The sequence below is a fragment of the Enhydra lutris genome, unplaced genomic scaffold, assembly GCF_002288905.1.
Source record: "Enhydra lutris kenyoni isolate GAN:26980312 unplaced genomic scaffold, ASM228890v2 scaffoldscaffold86, whole genome shotgun sequence".
Lineage (NCBI taxonomy): Eukaryota > Metazoa > Chordata > Mammalia > Carnivora > Mustelidae > Enhydra > Enhydra lutris.
Genome location: NW_019154170.1, coordinates 1,232,679 through 1,250,561, shown reverse-complemented (window position 1 = coordinate 1,250,561; position 17,883 = coordinate 1,232,679). Strand labels below are relative to the sequence as shown.

At 60.2% G+C, this 17,883-nt stretch overlaps 1 protein-coding gene across 7 annotated transcripts; it reads left to right on the top strand.

Moving 5' to 3' along the window:
• Nucleotides 1-206: 206 nt before the first annotated feature.
• Nucleotides 207-17,478, top strand: LOC111161692 (ADAM metallopeptidase with thrombospondin type 1 motif 10). Of its 7 annotated transcripts, XM_022525512.1 has the most exons (26): nt 334-391; nt 738-864; nt 1,604-1,790; nt 1,979-2,325; nt 2,690-2,846; nt 3,691-3,908; nt 5,631-5,714; nt 5,834-5,979; nt 6,402-6,445; nt 6,580-6,685; nt 6,789-6,935; nt 7,158-7,299; nt 9,956-10,063; nt 10,452-10,597; nt 10,709-10,772; nt 11,743-11,845; nt 12,136-12,269; nt 12,371-12,494; nt 13,395-13,475; nt 13,561-13,724; nt 13,819-13,945; nt 14,039-14,168; nt 14,478-14,682; nt 14,922-15,098; nt 15,172-15,331; nt 16,708-17,478. In XM_022525512.1, the coding sequence occupies exons 3-26, from the start codon at nt 1,703-1,705 to the stop codon at nt 16,815-16,817; spliced, it is 3,312 nt and encodes a 1,103-aa protein (XP_022381220.1). In that variant the 5' UTR covers nt 334-391; nt 738-864; nt 1,604-1,702; the 3' UTR covers nt 16,818-17,478. The 7 variants fall into 7 exon arrangements, 6 of the variants coding, with proteins under 6 accessions (XP_022381215.1, XP_022381219.1, XP_022381218.1 ...); XM_022525511.1 differs by lacking the exon at nt 738-864 and having other exon boundaries at nt 209-391; XM_022525510.1 differs by having other exon boundaries at nt 209-890.
• The last annotated feature ends 405 nt before the right edge of the window (nt 17,479-17,883 follow it).

The window sequence follows — 17,883 nt, the reverse complement described above, 5'->3', positions numbered from 1 at the left end:
AACGTTGCCACCTTGGCATGGGAGGGGAGGGTGGTTAAGGCAAGGGGAGGGTCAGGGGGAACTGACCAGGAAGAGGTTTAATCAGAGCCGGTCAAGGTCTCCAGGATGGAATACGGGAGAGGAGACAAGAGGAGATCAGGGCACAGGGAGGAATAGTAGGAGAGGAGGGAGTTTGGTGGGGGACCAGGAACTGAAGGAGCATGAACTCCAAGAGGAGGTTTGCCAGGGTCAGGGGGAAGGGCAGAGTATTCTCAGCCACCCCTGAACTTCAGACCCAGGCCAGCTCCTCCTCCCTGCCCCTCCCTGTCTAGGCACTAAAGAAGAGGCTGAGGCACAGAGGGGCTCACGCACAGGTGTCCGACCCCAGGCTGCCCACTGCCACCCCCAAAAGGTAAAAACAAACCAAAAAACAAGGGATAATCATTAGCCCAGCTGAAGGGACCAGTAGGGTCACAGAGCGTCTTGGAGTGAGCTCCCCGTCGCTAGAGGGGTTCAAGCAGAAGTGGGTAATGTCAGCTTCTAAGTCTGCATCTTGTTGAAAACCTGGCTCACTCCCTCGTGTGCTGAACTGCCCTGTTTGGAGATCAACTCTCAGACTTGGCCAGGCTGCAAAGAAAACAAGACAGTGTGTGATTAAGGGGGAAACAGCACAGAGGAGGAGGAGGAGGGTGGAGACAGGAGTGGGGAGGAGGGTTTGGCACGGGGTAGTGGCCCAAAGTGGTGTCTGTGCACAGCAGGCTGGCCTGGGGCAGATGCCAGAGAAACCGAGCCCTCCCGGACAACCCTAGAGCTTCCAGAAAGAAGAATCTGAAAGGAGAAGGAGTCGAACCAGGGTCGAGGCTGGAAACAGAGGGTGGAGGAGAGGTCAGAGGGACAGATGCCACCTGTAGGTGTGAATAATGTTCCCTGTGGCCAGGCATCCAATGGCAGGGCCTAAGTCAGACAGGGTTAGTGGGAGGAGCCAGTCACTTCTGGTTTAATCTGGGCTGAAAATGCCCACTGACCAGCACAGCCTTCAGATGTGTTCCACTCCAGCCTCCCCTTGCTGCACTACTGCCTCCCCACAGGCACTCTGCCCAGCCGCACTGGCCCTTGTGCTCCTGGGTCCACACCCAGGTCCTCCCTGCCTCTGGGCCTTTGCCTCTGCTGCTCTTCTCCCTGGGCACCTTCTCCTGTCTCTTCGTGACAAGTTTCTTCTCATCCTCCATGCCCCAGTTTCTGAGCCTCCCCGTTATTTCTAGAGAACTTGTCACAATCTGAACTTCTCTGGTTCGGTCACTCCTAGGAGATGGCCCCTCGGTGGGCAGAGACGGCATCTATGCCATGCCTATCGTTAGCCATGAACGAGTCCTCAGGATTATTGTGGAAATGAAATGAAATGGTGTGAAAACACTAAGGCCGGTGGCTGGCACGTAGTAGGTACCCACCGAGTCACGATCCCCTATGTATCCTTGTAGCATAGGGAGGATGAGGGGGGTGGGGACAGGGAGAGGAAATGCCAGGGGCATCCCGGGAGCTGGGAGGAATGGGCTTCAGCACTGGCCACACTGGGCAGCAGGACAAGGCACCCGCCCCGCCCCCCGACCCAACTCCTCCCTCCCAGGAGCCCGGTGATGCTGCCCAGGCTGTGAAAAGGGGAGGCGGTGCTGTGGGGGCTGCCGGCAGCCGGGGCTGGAGAGAGACATGTGGACACGTGGCCTCTATGGCTCCCGCCTACCAGATCCTCCGCTGGGCCCTTACCCTGGGGCTGGGCCTCACATTCGAAGTCATACACGCCTTCCAGTCTCAAGGTAGGGGCGTCCCGGGGCAGCATGGGGAGGGAACGAGGAGCCGAGGAAGGGTCAGTGGGGCTGGGATGGCAGTCACTTGGGGGAGGGCCCTGGGGTCAGTGAGGCCAGCATCATTGGCCCCATAGCCAAGCCACGAAGACCCACGTTGCTCCCACGGCTCGCCCCAAGCCTCTGACCCTCGCCCACAGATGAGTTCCTGTCCAGTCTGGAGAGCTATGAGATCGCCTTCCCCACACGAGTGGACCACAATGGGGCCCTGCTGGCCTTCTCGCCCCCCGCGCCCCGGAGGCAGCGTCGGGGCACAGGGCCAGCCCCAGAGTCCCGCCTCTACTATAAGGTGGCCGCACCCAGCACCCACTTCCTGCTGAACCTGACCCGCAGCCCCCGCCTTCTAGCAGGGCACGTCTCTGTGGAGTACTGGACACGGGAGGGCCTGGCCTGGCAGAGGGCTGCCCGGCCCCACTGCCTCTACGCCGGCCACCTGCAGGGTCAGGCTGGCAGCTCCCATGTGGCCATCAGCACCTGTGGGGGCCTGGTGAGCAGAGGGTTCCGGGAAGCAGGGGGACATGCCCACCAGCTTGGGAGTTATGAAAAACACTTCTCCATGTAGGTCAGAGAAGGAATCCAGGTGGATGTTTTTTTTTTTAAGCATTTTGAGCTAATCACAAGGATTAGTTATTCTAGGATGTAGCTAAAGCAGAACTTTGAGGAAAATGTGTAGCCATAAGGTCAGGCTGCAAAGGAACCAACCAAACTTCCTCCTCAGGAAGGTGAAAAAGGAAAAGTAACATAAATCCAGTAAGACAGAAAGAATGGAATCATAAAGACATAGGTAGGGTCCCATGGGCCCTAGGAACCAAAGCCTGATCCAAGCCGTCCACCCGCTCCCCAACCCCCAGCATGGCCTGATTGTGGCAGATGAAGAAGAATATTTGATCGAGCCCCTGCAAGTTGGGCCCAAAGGGACCCAGGGCCCAGAGGACAGTGGCCCCCATGTGGTGTACAAGCGCTCCTCTCTGCGTCACCCCCACCTGGACACAGCCTGCGGAGTGAGAGGTACATCTGTCTTTGTGGGGACGGGCAGAGGGAGGCGGCAGTGTCTGATGGCCCCGCTGTGAGTGAGACAGGTGCTCAGGTATAAACCGTCTGTCTCCAGGATGACGGGGTGATCAGACAGCTAAGCAGCCGATGAGTGGCTGATTCGAGCCACTGCACGGTGCAAACCCTGTTCAGAAGGTCCAGTTTACAACCAGATTTGCACAGGGACAGGTGTCTGATCAGACAGGCTGGGGTGAGGGAGCAAGAAAGCTGGATGAGACCGATATTTACAAGGGCCGTCGTCCAGCTGCAGGGATAAGGGCAGACCCCGGGGACATTCTATGAGGCATGTGATCCAACAGTCTGGGCATGGGACCCCATGTGTCAGACCTACAACCGTGGTCGGTGTTTAGAATGGAAGGGTGGGTTGTTTCACAGTCAGATGGCCGGTGAGACCAGCTGGATAGTAGGACCCTCCAGCAGTGGGGTTGTCCTCCAGCTGCACAGCTGGACGGTGTGTTGGCAAGAACGTGGCTCTGTTGGAAGACCGCAGAGTCCCACAAGTGCACAGTGCCCATGCCAAGGCGGGCAGCTCCACGCCTATGTTTGGGCGATGGAATTTTCAGGAAGGGGCGCGGTCACTCTAGTTGTCATGGGGCCCAGCTGTCCGTGCCACCAACCAGTGTGACAGCGTAGAGCCCATCCTCTGGGTAGTAGACCATAGTAGAGCCAGACACTGGACACCCAGGACACCCAGTAGCCAAAGAACAAGGGGTCTGCTGGCCCGTGAGGCCAATGCGCCGTCAGACAGGGTCATAGACCTACGAGCAGGCAGCAGAATGACCAGAAATTGTCCATCCAGATGAGAAGCCATGGAAGGGGCGGCCATGGTGGCTCCGTACCCTGAAGCCGCCCCCCGCCAGGCCCCTGGGGAATGAGACCGAGCGTGGCCAGCCAGGCCTGAAGCGCTCCGTCAGCCGCGAGCGCTACGTGGAGACCCTGGTGGTGGCTGACAAGATGATGGTGGCCTACCACGGGCGCCGAGACGTGGAACAGTACGTGCTGGCCATCATGAACATTGTAAGTGCCTCCCCCTCCCTGGCCACGGAGCCCTGAGGTCAAGGAACCCACGCGGAGGGGGCAGAGTGAAAAAGGAGGCCGGGTTGGGCAAGAAATAAGGAGAAGCAGCCTCGCTGGGCGGCCGGGAGCATAGACTCGGCTCTGCTGCTTTTTAGCTGTGTGCCCTTGGACCAGTCCCTCCCCCCCCACCTGTGCCTCAGTTTACCCACCCGTGAAATGGAGGTAGGAATAGTACCTCCTCCACAAGGCTCAGGCAGTCGCAGTGAATCGGGAGAGCATTCGGAAGAGCCCTGGGCACGCGGTCAGGGCTGCGCAGGCACCTGCTGTATAAAACAAGGACGCAGCTTGAACTTGAGGCCAGCAGTACACAGGGGGGCACACACCCGAACCCTCCCGCAGGCACCTGCCCACCACTTCACATGGTGACCTCGCTCACTCACACTCAGATATCCCCAGGGTTCATACCAGCTCTCCGTGGAGACTCCGGATCTCTCCGAGCCTCAGTTTCCACATTTGTACGACACTGTTGTCATAGTATCTACCCCGGGAGGAAAGAGTCCAGGCAGGGAGGGGGCAGGGAGAGCCAGACAGAGCATTTGGCATGCAGTAAGAGCCTGACAGGGGGCGCTATTGTTTCGCGGATGCAAAAAGGGAAGAGAAAAAGGTCAGCAGACAGAGAGGTGGCCCAAAATGTTGACATAGCACCACATATTCTGCCTTAGCCCTGCTTCCCTCCCTTGGGCTTTCAAAGTTGTCTAGAACCTGGGTGCCTGGGTGGCTCAGTGGGTTAAGCCTCTGCCTTCGGCTCAGGTCATGAGCTCAGGGTCCTGGGATTGAGCCCCGCATCTGGCTCTCTGCTCAGCAGGGAGCCTGCTTCCCCCCTCTCTCTCTGCCTGCCTTTCTGCCTACCTGTGAACTCTCTGTCAAATAAATAAACAAAATTTAAAAAAAAAAAAAAAGTTGTCTAGAACCTGCCAGTTTCTGTGGCTCACCACGTGGGACAGTGATGCCCCAGGCTCCGTGGCGACCACCCCCCTGACCCCAGGCTCTTCCTCCCCCTCCCTCACCCCTGTCTCCAGAGCTTCCTGCCCCCCAACACTTCCACTTTCTTGTGGTGATGCTCAAATTGATACATTTTTTTTTTTAAGATTTTAAGTACTGACCTGACAGAGAGAGCACAAGCAGAGGGGAGGAACAGAGGGAGAGGGAGAAGCGGGCTCCTCACCAAGGAGGAGCCACGGGGACATGGGGTTCAATCCCAGGACCCCGGGATACTGACTGGAGCTGAAGGCAGACGCTGACCAACTGAGTCACCCAGGCACCCCCAAATTGGTACCTTTAGACAACTGTGGAATGAGACCAAATGTGCACGTCCCTCGGGCCACCTCTGGGCAGAGACACTTGGGGCCACTGCGGGGGTGGGTAGGGATGGAGGACAACAGACAAGCTGAATGGGGGCGAGTCAGAAAGAAAGGTACCAGGGAGCAACCCAGACATGAATCCCCCTGTGGCACCTACCCGCTGTGGGTCCTGACCTCTCTGTGTGTCGGTCTACTCCTCTGTAAAATGGGAATGACCATCGTCCCTACCTGCGCAGCAGGCGTAGCCCAAGGCCTGGCCCGCAGGACTTACTTGGTGAAGGAGGGCTACTGCCATTTTGCCTTTTGTCTCCTGCTCTGGGCCCCTCTTAAGACTCGGTCTCTCTTGTTTCTTGGAGGTCAGGTTGCCAAACTTTTCCAGGACTCAAGTCTGGGAAACATCGTTAATATCCTGGTGACACGCCTCATCCTGCTCACGGAGGACCAGGTGCGAGGGCCCCCTCCCCGCACCTGCCCCTGCACACCAGCGCTGCCTGTCTCCCCCCCGCCTGCAGATCCCCCTCCCCCAGGGGTGGCTGGCCCCCATGCCCCTCTGTTTGTCTGCAGCCGACCCTGGAGATCACCCACCATGCCGGGAAGTCCCTGGACAGCTTCTGTAAGTGGCAGAAATCCATCGTGAATCGCAGCGGCCATGGCAATGCCATTCCAGAGAACGGTGTGGCCAACCACGACACAGCAGTGCTCATCACGCGGTGAGGGGCGGGGAGGACTCCAGGACATGGGCCAGGGGAACGAGTGGTCCCAGGGACCCTCCAGGTCCAAGCAGGGCTCACTTCTGCTGGGATATGGGAGCGGCTGGGAAACTGCGGCCACTCCAGTGGGGAGTCAGAGTTGGGGAGGGGCTGCTGGGAGCCTGAGAGCCTTGGTTCAGGAGGACGAGGGGCGGGGGAGGGGAGGCAGGGACAGCTGGGCACAGACAGTCTCGTTCCCTTGCTGTCTCATTGATGCAGTCAGTCAGTCACTTACGCACCCCCAGCATCCCCGAGGTCCACTGCGGGCAGAGCATGGGGCTCCGGGTGAGAGGCCAAAGGGAGCCTCTGAAATCAGTTATGGTGGCCCCTGCAGGGATTAGGGAGGCAGCGCAGCACCTGACTGCCCCCCTCTCCTTCCACAGCTATGACATCTGCATCTATAGGAACAAGCCCTGTGGCACACTAGGTACTTAACCCCCCTAGGCTTCAGGCACCTGTGGAGGCAGCAGATGGGTGCCCCCAGCCCTGGCGGGGTGGGGACCTGGCTGGGCCAGCCCTCACAACCCGAGCCTAGCACTGCCCCACGCGCCCGTCCCCCAGGCCTGGCCCCCGTGGGCGGCATGTGCGAGCGGGAGAGGAGCTGCAGCATCAACGAGGACATCGGTCTGGCCACCGCCTTCACCATCGCCCACGAGATCGGACACACGTGAGGCATGGGACACCGCAGGGCGTGGGGCATGGGGGACGGGGACGGGCCGGATGGCAGATTCCTCGGCCCGGGTGGTGGAGCCGACGCTGCTCTCCCCCAGGTTTGGCATGAACCACGACGGTGTAGGGAACAGCTGTGGGGCCCGTGGCCAGGACCCAGCCAAGCTCATGGCTGCCCATATCACCATGAAGACCAACCCTTTTGTGTGGTCGTCCTGCAGCCGCGACTACATCACCAGCTTTCTGGAGTGAGGACGTGCCCACATGCCTGCCCGCGCTCCCGCTCACCTTGGCTCGGATTGGGGGTGGGGGAGGGGGCGCAGGGGAGTAGGGTCTGGAAACCGGAGCTGCCTCTGGGAGGGGTCCTGTTCCCTACGTAGGCCTGCGCCCTATGACCCACACCTCCCCCGGGGCCCCTGAGCTCTTCGCCTACAGCCCTCTGATGTTACAGCTCCTTTTTCTTGCCCCAGCTCAGGCCTGGGGCTGTGCCTGAACAACCGGCCCCCCAGACAGGACTTCGTGTACCCCACGGTGGCACCCGGCCAGGCCTACGACGCAGACGAACAGTGCCGCTTCCAACATGGAGTCAAATCGCGTCAGTGTAAATACGGGGTAGAGAGAGCCTTCCTGCTTTCCTTCCTGGGAGGGGAGGGGCCGCAGGGGGTGGGAGATTTGGGAAGGGGGTGAGCCCCTGTGGGGGCCAGGGGGAAAGAGACATCTATGCACAGGTGTATAGATGTCACACGCACTCAATGACTGGGAGGATGGGATCTCCTGGCCCTCCAGACCCCTGATTTTGGGGGCTTGTCTGGGGAGACCTTGGGCACCCCCTTCTGTCCAGCCTGTCAGGCCACCGGTGGGCTGCTGCAGGACTAAAGTCCCAAGCCCTCTAACCGGGCAGTTTTTCACCAAACATTCCAAATGGGATGGAAATAGTTCCCTGGGGACGCACCATCTTTCCCACTCGGCAAAGAACTGGGCAGAGCCTTCCAGGGACACCCTGTCTTCATTCCCCACATCCCCCACCAACTGGTTCACAAGATCGCCTGGCCCTGATGCTTGGCTGGACGAGCTCTGAGCCTCCAGGCCACCCCTCCCTCTTGGTGAGTTTGCATTGATTTCCCAAAGCCCCATCCTTTTGTAGAGAAGCAAGCTGGGGGTCCCACTCCCAGCTGCCCCCAAGGAAGCTGGAGGCCTGCTGGCTTCCTCAAGACTCCAGAGATCAGAGTTTGGATGGCCACGTCCAAGCCGAGGCCATGTTGACTCAACACAGGAAAAGGCAGCTGTTCTAATGCCCTCACTTCATCCCAGGGCAAGACAAGGAGACAAACCCTGGCATCATTTCTATTTAACCTGCTCTTGCCCACCCTCCCCAGCTTGGCTGGTAACTGTAGCACCCTTAACGAATTCTAAAGAATCTGGAGCATCTGCTGTGTCCCTGGTATCCTAACCATGATGACAGTGGCTGACATTTACTGAGCGCCCACTATGTGCTAAGCATGTGATATGTTTCATCTCACTTAAACTCTTGACAATCCTGCTATATTTCCACATTACAGATGAAGGGACTGAGGCATAGGGAGGGTGCCTTGCCCAATGTCACAGTTCAAGAACATGTCAGAGCTGGGACTCAAAGGTCTCACTGTGACTCCAAATTTTATAATGAGGTGGGGGAGGGGAGGAAGTGCCGGAATAAGGAGCTTGGACCGGTACTGGCTGTATGTTGAATTGATTCTTTCTTTTATTTCTCCAAGGAACATCTTCCCGGAGCCCCTGGCAAAGGGGGAAATTATTGACTACATATAACTTGGCTAACGCATGTAAAGAGCTGGGCCCAGTGCCTAGCCCAGAGATAGCTGTGGTCACTGTTACACAATAACAGGGAGTTTGTGCAATCTCTTTCAGATCTACTCTGTCACATGCCTCTCAGCCTTTTATGTAGGCAAGGCCCATCTCTTAGATGAGAAAACAGGGTGGGGGGGGTGGCAATTCCCCAGCGGGGCCGAAGTCTCCCCGAATGGCCCAGAGCCCGTTCACATGCACCACAGCGCCTCCTTGTGGAGAGAAGGAAAAGCAGGACTGGAATAGCCAGTTCTCTTTAAGAGGTGTCAGAAGTGGGATGAGGGCCCATGATATTTACAAATGGTGGGGAGGACACAAGCCAAGTGAAGCCAGAAAACCAGGCTGAGTTTTAAACTGAGACGTAGCTTCTGAAGGAGCACAAGACAGGGACTCTGGAGGACGGTTGAGGATGCGGACTTGAAAACAACCTTCTGGAGCTTCTCATGTGTGTGCAGATGTCTCTCAGAGGCTGCCCCTTCCTACAGCCATTGATTGGCCCAGTCCCAGATCATCAAAACTTGAAAGGATTAGGTTCAAAGAGGAAATGGCACATGGTTATAAAAAGGAGAATGAAGGATCTCCATTTCCCAGGGTGGGGGAAGGCCCTGGGAGGTGGGCAGATGTAGGCTAGAGGGTCAGAGATTTGGACACCCTTGAACCCAGGGGGTTTGTCCAGCGATATTAACCCAAAGGGTCAGAGTGAGTTCCTGGGACTGGTCCAGCCCAAGCAGGATTCCAACAGGAAGGAGGGCAGAGTTTTCAGTGGGCAAAGTCGCATCCCACCCAGATCCAGCCTGGCTTTGTTCAGGCCGAGTCTCCCATAGAGTAAAAGTTCCAGGAGCTTCCACAATTTGCGGGGCGGGGGGTGGGGGCAATAAAGAAGACCACCAGATGGAAAAAATTAGAGATGAGGCCTTTGACCTGAGCCATCTTCCAGGCCAGAGTTTTCAGAATTACTGTTCTCCCAGGGGCCGCTTTCCCCATCCCAACAAGGAATGCAGAATCATCTTGTTCCTCAGCAGGTTTGGAGACTCAAGAGGCACCAGAGTGATGAGGTCACAGAGTGGTCTATCAAAGGCCCGGGTTAGAGCCGAGGCTGCCCCTCAGAAGCTGTGTGGCCCCTAGCAAGTGACTTTACCTGTCTAAGCCTTTGGTTTTCTCACAGTGAAATGTGAGATGTGATGCCCTTAGTGATGCCTAAGGGGGTTGCCATACACACGGACGTTGGTTAAGTGCAGCCCATAAGGCAGAGGGGAGGTCTCAGGTCATGCCCCACAGGAAGACTCCAGAAGGCTCCTGGAGACCCAGCGGAGGAGCGCTGGGGCCCCACTGCTAGGCGGCAGTGAGCGGGTCCCCGCCCCCGGCGGGCGGGCTGCCCGAGGGAGGAGGGCGGGGGGCGAGCCTGAGCAGGCGCCTTGGCCCGCAGGAGGTCTGCAGCGAGCTGTGGTGTCTGAGCAAGAGCAACCGGTGCATCACCAACAGCATTCCTGCCGCCGAGGGCACTCTGTGCCAGACGCACACCATCGACAAGGGGGTGAGCGCCCGCCCGGGCCGCAAGCCGGGCCCCGCCCCCTGCCCTTGAGCCACGCCCACCGCGCTTCTGTGCTCGTTTCCCTCTGCTCTGGCCACGCCCACTGTCCGCAGGTCCCGCCCATGGCCTGAGGCCACCCGCTGCCCCTACTCCCGCAGTGCTAGACCCTGGGCGAATTTCACCTCCCGGCGGTGACCGTAGGCTTAGGCCACGCCCCCATCTGGCCTGTGTCCGGGTCCCCAGACCCCACTTCCACCCTCGCCCCTTCGGTCCCATCCCAGGGATGCGGAGACCTCTCGCTGGGGGAGGGACGGGGCAGGAAAGAGCGCCGGGATCCCGGGAGTCCACCGAGCGGGACTCACCGTCTTCCTCTCCCCAACACCTGCCGTAGTGGTGCTACAAGCGCGTGTGCGTCCCCTTCGGGTCGCGGCCGGAGGGCGTGGACGGGGCCTGGGGCCCGTGGACCCCGTGGGGCGACTGCAGCCGGACGTGCGGCGGCGGTGTGTCCTCCTCCAGCCGTCACTGCGACAGCCCCAGGTCAGCTCTCAGGACCCTCTGTAAAGAGAGCGGGGCGGGGGCGGGGTCCCCCTCTGTCTAACCGGCCCCCCGCCCCACATCTGTTTTGTCTCCCCACCCCAACCCTTTCAGGCCAACAATTGGGGGCAAGTACTGCCTGGGTGAGAGACGGCGGCACCGCTCCTGCAACACCGACGTGAGTTTCCCCAGGACCCCAAGCAGAGATCCGCTGTCCTGCCCTGCCCTCCAGACACCTGCCGCTGGGCCCCGGCGCCAACAGGACGGGGCTCCCCTGCAAGCGTCTGGTTCCTTCCCATTCTCAGATGACTCCCCCACTTTGAACTTGTATGACCTCCGCATCCTCCTCCAGCTACAGTGCACTGCACCCCCCCTTCAAAGCCGGGTTCCCCAAACTTCCCCAACCCCACCCCAAAGCCATCTCCAAGCTGTCACCAAACCCAGTAGCCACTGAGGACCCAGTCTGGGTTCTCCCTTTGTCCTCCCTTCTGCCCGGGAACCATGGCCTCCATCCACAACTCCCTACCCCACTCGACCCCCTTGCTGCCATCACCCCTGCCCTGTGCTCCCAGCTCCTCCCCATACACCTTCTGTCTTCTCGTCTCCACTGCTGTCCCTTCTTTAAATGCTGGGGTTCCCCATGGCTGGTTGGGGCTTCTGACTGTAAGCGAGTCTTCTGTGGACACACCCAGTAAGCACAAGGCTTACTGCAGCTCGGGGTGTTCAGAGGGCAGGGAGCGCTTGGGGGGCTGCGGGGTGAGTGGTCTTTGCAGCCCCACCAGAGTGGCTCCTGTCCCCAGGGAGTCCACACACGCCCCACCCCCCATAATGAGTGCTCCTGGCTCCTTTCTAGGCCTGTTCTCAAGAAAGGCCTCATGGTCTGAAATCAGAAACCCAGCCAACATCCCTAGCTCGCCCCAAACTCTCATGAGTCATCTGCTCCATCTCTGAAGTACCCATCCCTCCAGCCCCACCGCCTGGCCCTGGCCCAAGCCACCAACCAGTCTCACCTGGCCCCCCACAGATTCCTCCTGGCCTTTTGCCTTCAGCTTCCCCCCTCCAACCCATCCCTGCTCTGAGCATCGGGCCCATGCCCTAACTCCACCCCCCACACATGGCCTCCCTCCCTGTCCCTCTCTTGCCCCCAGGACTGTCCCCCAGGCTCCCAGGACTTCCGGGAAATGCAATGCTCTGAATTTGACAGCATCCCTTTCCGTGGAAAATTCTACACGTGGAAGACATACCGAGGAGGTGAGTGAGGGACCCAGAAGGCCATGGGGCACTGGAGGGCGGCAGCAGGTGGACGCAGGATTGTGGGGTCTGCCCTGAGCGCCCCCTCACCCAAGGGGCCAAAGATCCCAGGATGTGGTTCAACAGTTCCTTGACTGGACACCAGGAATCCCGACTCTCTCTGCGCAACTTGCCCAGCCATGCTGGAGCCGGGATCTGTCCCTCTTTGCCTCTCCTACCCCCATCCTCGGGAATGAGCAGGGAGTCCCAGGTGGCCTGGCCCTCCGTCTGACGGGACTGTGCCCCCCCAGGGGGCGTGAAGGCCTGCTCACTCACATGCCTGGCCGAAGGCTTCAACTTCTACACGGAGAGAGCGGCCGCCGTGGTGGACGGGACGCCCTGTCGCCCTGACACAGTGGACATTTGCGTCAGCGGCGAGTGCAAGGTGAAGGGGACTCCCAGACAGAGGGCAAGGAATAGGGGAGTGAAGGCAGGGAGGGGGGCTCACTGACACTCGCTCCCCCACCACCCTCCCCACCTCCCCAGCACGTGGGCTGCGACCGGGTCCTGGGCTCCGACCTGAGGGAGGACAAGTGTCGGGTTTGCGGTGGTGACGGCAGTGCCTGTGAAACCATTGAGGGGGTCTTCAGCCCAGCCTCGCCTGCAGCTGGTGAGAGATCCCCATTCCTTCTCCCTCTGCCGCTTGGTGACTGAGGGCAGGACTGACCCCATCACAGTAGCCAGCATCAGCTACTCAGACCCAGGGGCCCAGTGGGGACCCCAAGAAGTCCCGGGGCACAGCAATGCCCCAGCTCAGGGTCAGGGACTAGCTTGGGCTCTGGTGTCTAAACCTTGGCAACTAACATGCCAAGAGGGAGGGGACCTAAACCTTTCCCCGCCCCCACCCTGGGAGGCTGGCCCTGGGTTGGGGACAGAGGGGTTGACCACTCTCCATGGTCTGAACCAGGGGCTTGAGAGACTCTGTGCTGGAGGAAAAGTCTTACGGGGGGAGGGATATCTGTAGGGTAGGGTGAACTTGAGCCTGCCTTCCAACCTTGGGCTGAAGGACAGCGACCCCAGGGAGTGAGGGGTGGCTCCTGGGAGCAGACACACACAGTGAGGCCCCCGTGTGGGGTTCAGGGGTTGGGAAGGGACCCAGGTTGGAAGTGGTGGAGCCCCTACTGCTGAACTCGCCATGTCACCATGTGGGTTGGGGCCTCCACAGCGCCCCCATCCCTCTGCGCTGGGGGGTAGGAAACCGACCACACCACTGTGGTGGTCAGAGAGGTAGGAAAGTTGGGGTTCCAACCCCAGCCCCGCCACTTCCTAGCTGTCAAACCTGAGCGAGTTGCTTAGCTTCTCTGAGCCTCAGTCTTGTCATCTGTAAAATGGGTGTGACGGGCCATCTACTTCACAGAGCCAGGCCTGGTGCTGCAGTGAGATGTCCTCGTAAGCACTTACTGCAGTAATGGTTTACTGTTGTCATCGAGGGCCAGGAATGGGGGGGTGGGGGGGGTAGGCAGGTGTGGGGGAAGGGCCAAGTGGGCGACATCTGAGCTCCACCGTCCAGGGTACGAGGAAGTCGTCTGGATCCCCAAAGGCTCCGTCCACATCTTCATCCAGGACCTGAACCTCTCCCTCAGTCACCTAGGTGAGCTGGAGATGGTGGGATGAGGACTGGGGGTCAGCAGGGGGTCAGTGCAGCTGGGGTTCTGACCCCTATGCTGTCCTCCTAGCCCTGAAGGGGGACCAGGAATCCCTGCTGCTGGAGGGGCTGCCTGGGACCCCCCAGCCCCACCGCCTGCCCCTGGCTGGGACCACCTTTCAGCTGCGACAGGGGCCAGATCAGACGCAGAGCCTAGAAGCCCTGGGACCCATAAACGCATCTCTCATCATCATGGTAACAATAGTGGGAGCAAGATGCAGGAAGACATCAGCCTCCTTGTGGGGACTGGAGCTTGGCTTCCACTTGATGGCCTCCTCCCCCACCCCAGGTACTGGCCCGGACAGAGCTGGCTGCCCTCCGCTACCGCTTCAACGCGCCCATTGCCCGAGACGCACTGCCTCCCTACTCCTGGCACTATGCGCCCTGGACCAAGTGCTCGGCCCAGTGTGCCGGCGGTGAGGTCGGGGTGCAGTTGGGGGTAGGCACTGGTCCCCTGGGCTACACTGCTGGTCCCAGTGGGACTGAGCGGGTTTCCCGGCCACCCCCAGGCAGCCAGGTGCAGGCAGTGGAGTGCCGCAATCAGTTGGACAGCTCGGCGGTGGCCCCCCACCATTGCAGCGCCCACAGCAAGCTCCCCAAGAGGCAGCGCGCCTGCAACACGGAGCCTTGCCCGCCAGAGTGAGTGCCTGCTGGGGCTGCAGGCTCAGGGTGACAAGAACCAGAGTGGGCAGTGCTCCCAGGATCAGGGTGATAGTGCTCCCCAGGATGGGGTCAAGGCTCTCCCTCAGCGTGATGCACCTCCCACCCTCAGCGCGGGTGCAGGGTGGGGCTATCCCAGGTGTGTGCTGGGGTGCTCCCTGCAGAAGCAGCCCTGTGCGGGATTCTGTCAAGATGCTGGCTCCTGGGGAGGAGGAGGATATGCCAGGACCCCAGAGGGAGGGAGGGCACTCCCCTGCATACTCTCTCAGACCTGCCCCCTCCCCACAGCTGGGTTGTAGGGAACTGGTCCCGCTGCAGCCGCAGCTGCGATGCCGGGGTGCGCAGTCGCTCAGTGGTGTGCCAGCGCCGGGTGTCAGCCGCGGAGGAGAAGGCGCTGGATGACAGTGCGTGCCCGCAGCCACGCCCACCAGTTCTGGAGGCCTGCCAAGGCCCCGCTTGCCCGCCCGAGTGGGCTGCCCTGGACTGGTCAGAGGTCAGCCCATACTGCTCCCTATGGGGGTGGGGGGGATGCTGGGATGCCCTTAGTGGGTTCCCACCAAGGCACCTCTCGGCAGTCACAAGCCCCTCCTGCTCGACCTAGTGCCCCCCCAAACCGGCCCAAGGTTAGCTGACCCCTCCTTGTCGCCCTTTGGACCACCATCTGTCCCTCCCTGCCCCCCGCGTGCGGGGACTGGAGCACCCAGGAGCATGAAACCCCCTCTCCGACTACAGTGCACCCCCAGCTGCGGGCCAGGCCTCCGCCATCGCGTCGTCCTGTGCAAGAGCTCCGACCATCGCGCCACGCTGCCCCCTGCGCACTGCCCGCCCGCAGCCAAGCCACCAGCCACCATGCGCTGCAACTTGCGCCGCTGTCCCCCGGCCCGCTGGGTGACAGGCGAGTGGGGCGAGGTAGGCCGGCGCCCTGGGGGCGGGGGCGGCGGGAAGGGGCGCCCCACCGAGGCTCAGCAGCGACTCCCCGCAGTGCTCCGCACAGTGTGGGATCGGGCAGCAACAGCGCGCCGTGCGCTGCTCCAGCCACACCGGCCAGCCATCGCGCGAGTGCGCAGAGGCTCTGCGGCCCCCGTCCACACAGCAGTGCGAAGCCAAGTGCGACAGCGCGCCCCCCGGGGACGGCCCCGAAGGTATGTGCGGCGGGGGGCCAAAGGGCTCCACGGGGACCCTGTCCAGAGCGTGGGAGTCCTGACCATTGGCCTGGAGCATCTCCAACCACCTCAGCGTCTTTCTCTGTCCCCTCCAGGCACTGCACCGCCTCTCCCTGCAGGCATGTATTTAGTGCCACTGTATGCCAAGCATATTAGGCGCCTGATCCTTCCAGGCACCCAAACTCAGGTCATTCCCCCAGCCACCTTCGTGACCTTCATCCCATTCTTCTCCATCCGAACTGTGAACTGCCGAATGTTTTTCTTTAATTCAGAGTTTCTCAACCTCTGCCACTATTGATGTTTTGGACCGGATCATTCTTGGGGGAGGGGGGCTGCCCTGGGCCCTGTAGGATATTCAATGGTGGTCCTGACTTGTGTCTGCGAGATGCCAGCAGCGCTCCTGCCCCCTAGTGGTGACGAGCAGAAATGTCTCCAGATCTGGCCATATGTCCCCTGGGGGACAAAATCGCTTTCCCTAGAGAACCGCTGCTTCAAATATGTCCATTTTTTCTACCTAAGTGAATTTATTCTCCATACAGGGCAATAGATAACTTACCCGGGCACTGGAACCAGACTGCCTGGATTGGGTTCCCTCCCCTGCTCCTTCTAATGGGTCAGGGGGATAATGATATACTCACTAGCCCGGGAGCTGCATGAGAGAGATGGACTAAAACAACCCACGTGAGGCCCTTTATTAGGCACCAGGCCCTGTCCTACCTCACTGGCCAAGTGGGAGCCCGCATCACTGTCGCAAACGGACTGTCGATGACCACGAACACAAAATACTCAAATACCCTGAGAAGGAACAACTTCTCTGGATCTCAGGGTCCTCCGTCGGTCACAAAGGGAAACAAGCAAGGATTACAGCCCCAAATGGATCAAAAGGATAACTGAAAGGGAGCGCTTTTGTCGTGATTGAATGCTGAGTCTGAGGCCCAGACTCAGCACTGTCTCTCTCAAAGTCCGCCAACAGCCTAATGACATATTTACAAGCCTCTTCCACACACTTTTTTAAAAAGATTTTATTTATTTATTTGATAGAGGGTGACAGCTAGAGAGAGAACACAAGCAGGGGGAGCAAGAGAGGGAGAAGCAGGCTTCCCACCGAGCAGGGAGCCAGATGTGGGGCTCGATCCCAGAACCCGGGGATCATGACCTGAGCGGAAGGCAGACACGTTTAACCGACTGAGCCACCCAGGCGCCCCTTGCACCCTCCCCCCAAATTTGAGTTAGAGTTATAAGCTCCCTTTGAGAGGCGAGGAACTGAGGCAGAAAAGCTAGGAAGCTCTGTGCAGGCTTCAGACGCGCTCCTAAGGGAAAGGGCCCTGAGCTCTGATCTCTCCCGCCCCCTCTAGAGTGCAAAGACGTGAACAAGGTCGCCTACTGCCCCCTGGTGCTCAAATTTCAGTTCTGCAGCAGAGCCTACTTCCGCCAGATGTGCTGCAAAACCTGCCATGGCCGCTAGGGGCCCCCGCCAGAGCTACCGCTGGGCGCCGGCTGGAGGGGACCCCGCCCGCAGCTGGCCAGCCTGAAGGAGCCCGAGGGGGCGGGAGCTGGGAGTAAAGGGTGAGACGAAGCCGGAAGTTATTTATTGGGAACCCCTAAAGGGCCCCTGGCTGGGGGATGGAGAGGGGCTACCCACCCCAGAGCCCCTCCTCATCCCCTCTCCCAGTTCATAGTGAGACCCCCTCCAGGGTGGGTTTGAGGAGGGAACAACTAACTGTTCGCCCTAGAGCCCTTTTCACCCACTCCTAGGGAGCCCCTAATACTGCCCCCCCTTTGACCGGAATATGTACTGTGAAGAGTGGGGGTGGGGAGGGGGTCTGCCTGTGTCCTGCCCCCAGCACTGCCCTATCCCTCCACTCTGAGCTGGGGGCGGGGGAGGGGGAGGGTCTATGTCCGCTATGGGGGAGGGGGATTAGCACCACCTCCCTGACACCCTCCCCCTGACCAGACCAGCTACAAGGCTGAGGCAGAGCTGGCAAGATCCACCACAACCTCTGCCCTGCCTGCCCCAGGGGGACCCCGACATCCAGGCGCCCCCATCATGGTGCTACAGACCCTGCCCTGGGGCCCACACACCCCTCGCCAGGAAGCCCTCCATCAATAAAGTTCTGTCTTGTGTAGCTTTCCGAGTGTTGATTTGTGAGCGCGTCAGTGAGTCTGAGTCACACGCAGTCCCCGCCACCGAATGGAAGGGGCCGTGCCCCCCGCCCCACCCCCCCACCCCCGCTCCCGCCGCAGGTGGTTCCCATCAGTCCAAAGGGGCCTTTCACCAGCCGGGACAGAGCCCAGTGATTCTATAGCTTCTCAAGGAGGGTCTCAAGCCACCCGGTCTGGCCCCGGCTTTCCCGCCTACCGCACCCCCAGGCCCTCGGCTCGGTCCAGCCGCCCAGGCCTCCCAGGCCCCGAGGAAGTTCCTCAATTTCCCGCCATCTTCCCATCTCGGGGGGGGGCCTTTGCGGGAGCTGCTTCCTCTGCCAGGTGTACCCTCCCCTTCCCTTTCCACCCAGTTAACTCCAGCTCACCCT

Bases quoted from the DNA above. Each gene is read 5' to 3' on its own strand.
- LOC111161692 (XM_022525506.1), top strand. From the start codon at position 1,496: ATGCCAGGGGCATCCCGGGAGCTGGGAGGAATGGGCTTCAGCACTGGC. The intron at 6,446-6,579 runs GTACTTAACCCC...CCCGTCCCCCAG, and splicing joins CAAGCCCTGTGGCACACTAG to GCCTGGCCCCCGTGGGCGGC. The intron at 13,946-14,038 runs GTGAGGTCGGGG...GGCCACCCCCAG, and splicing joins CTCGGCCCAGTGTGCCGGCG to GCAGCCAGGTGCAGGCAGTG.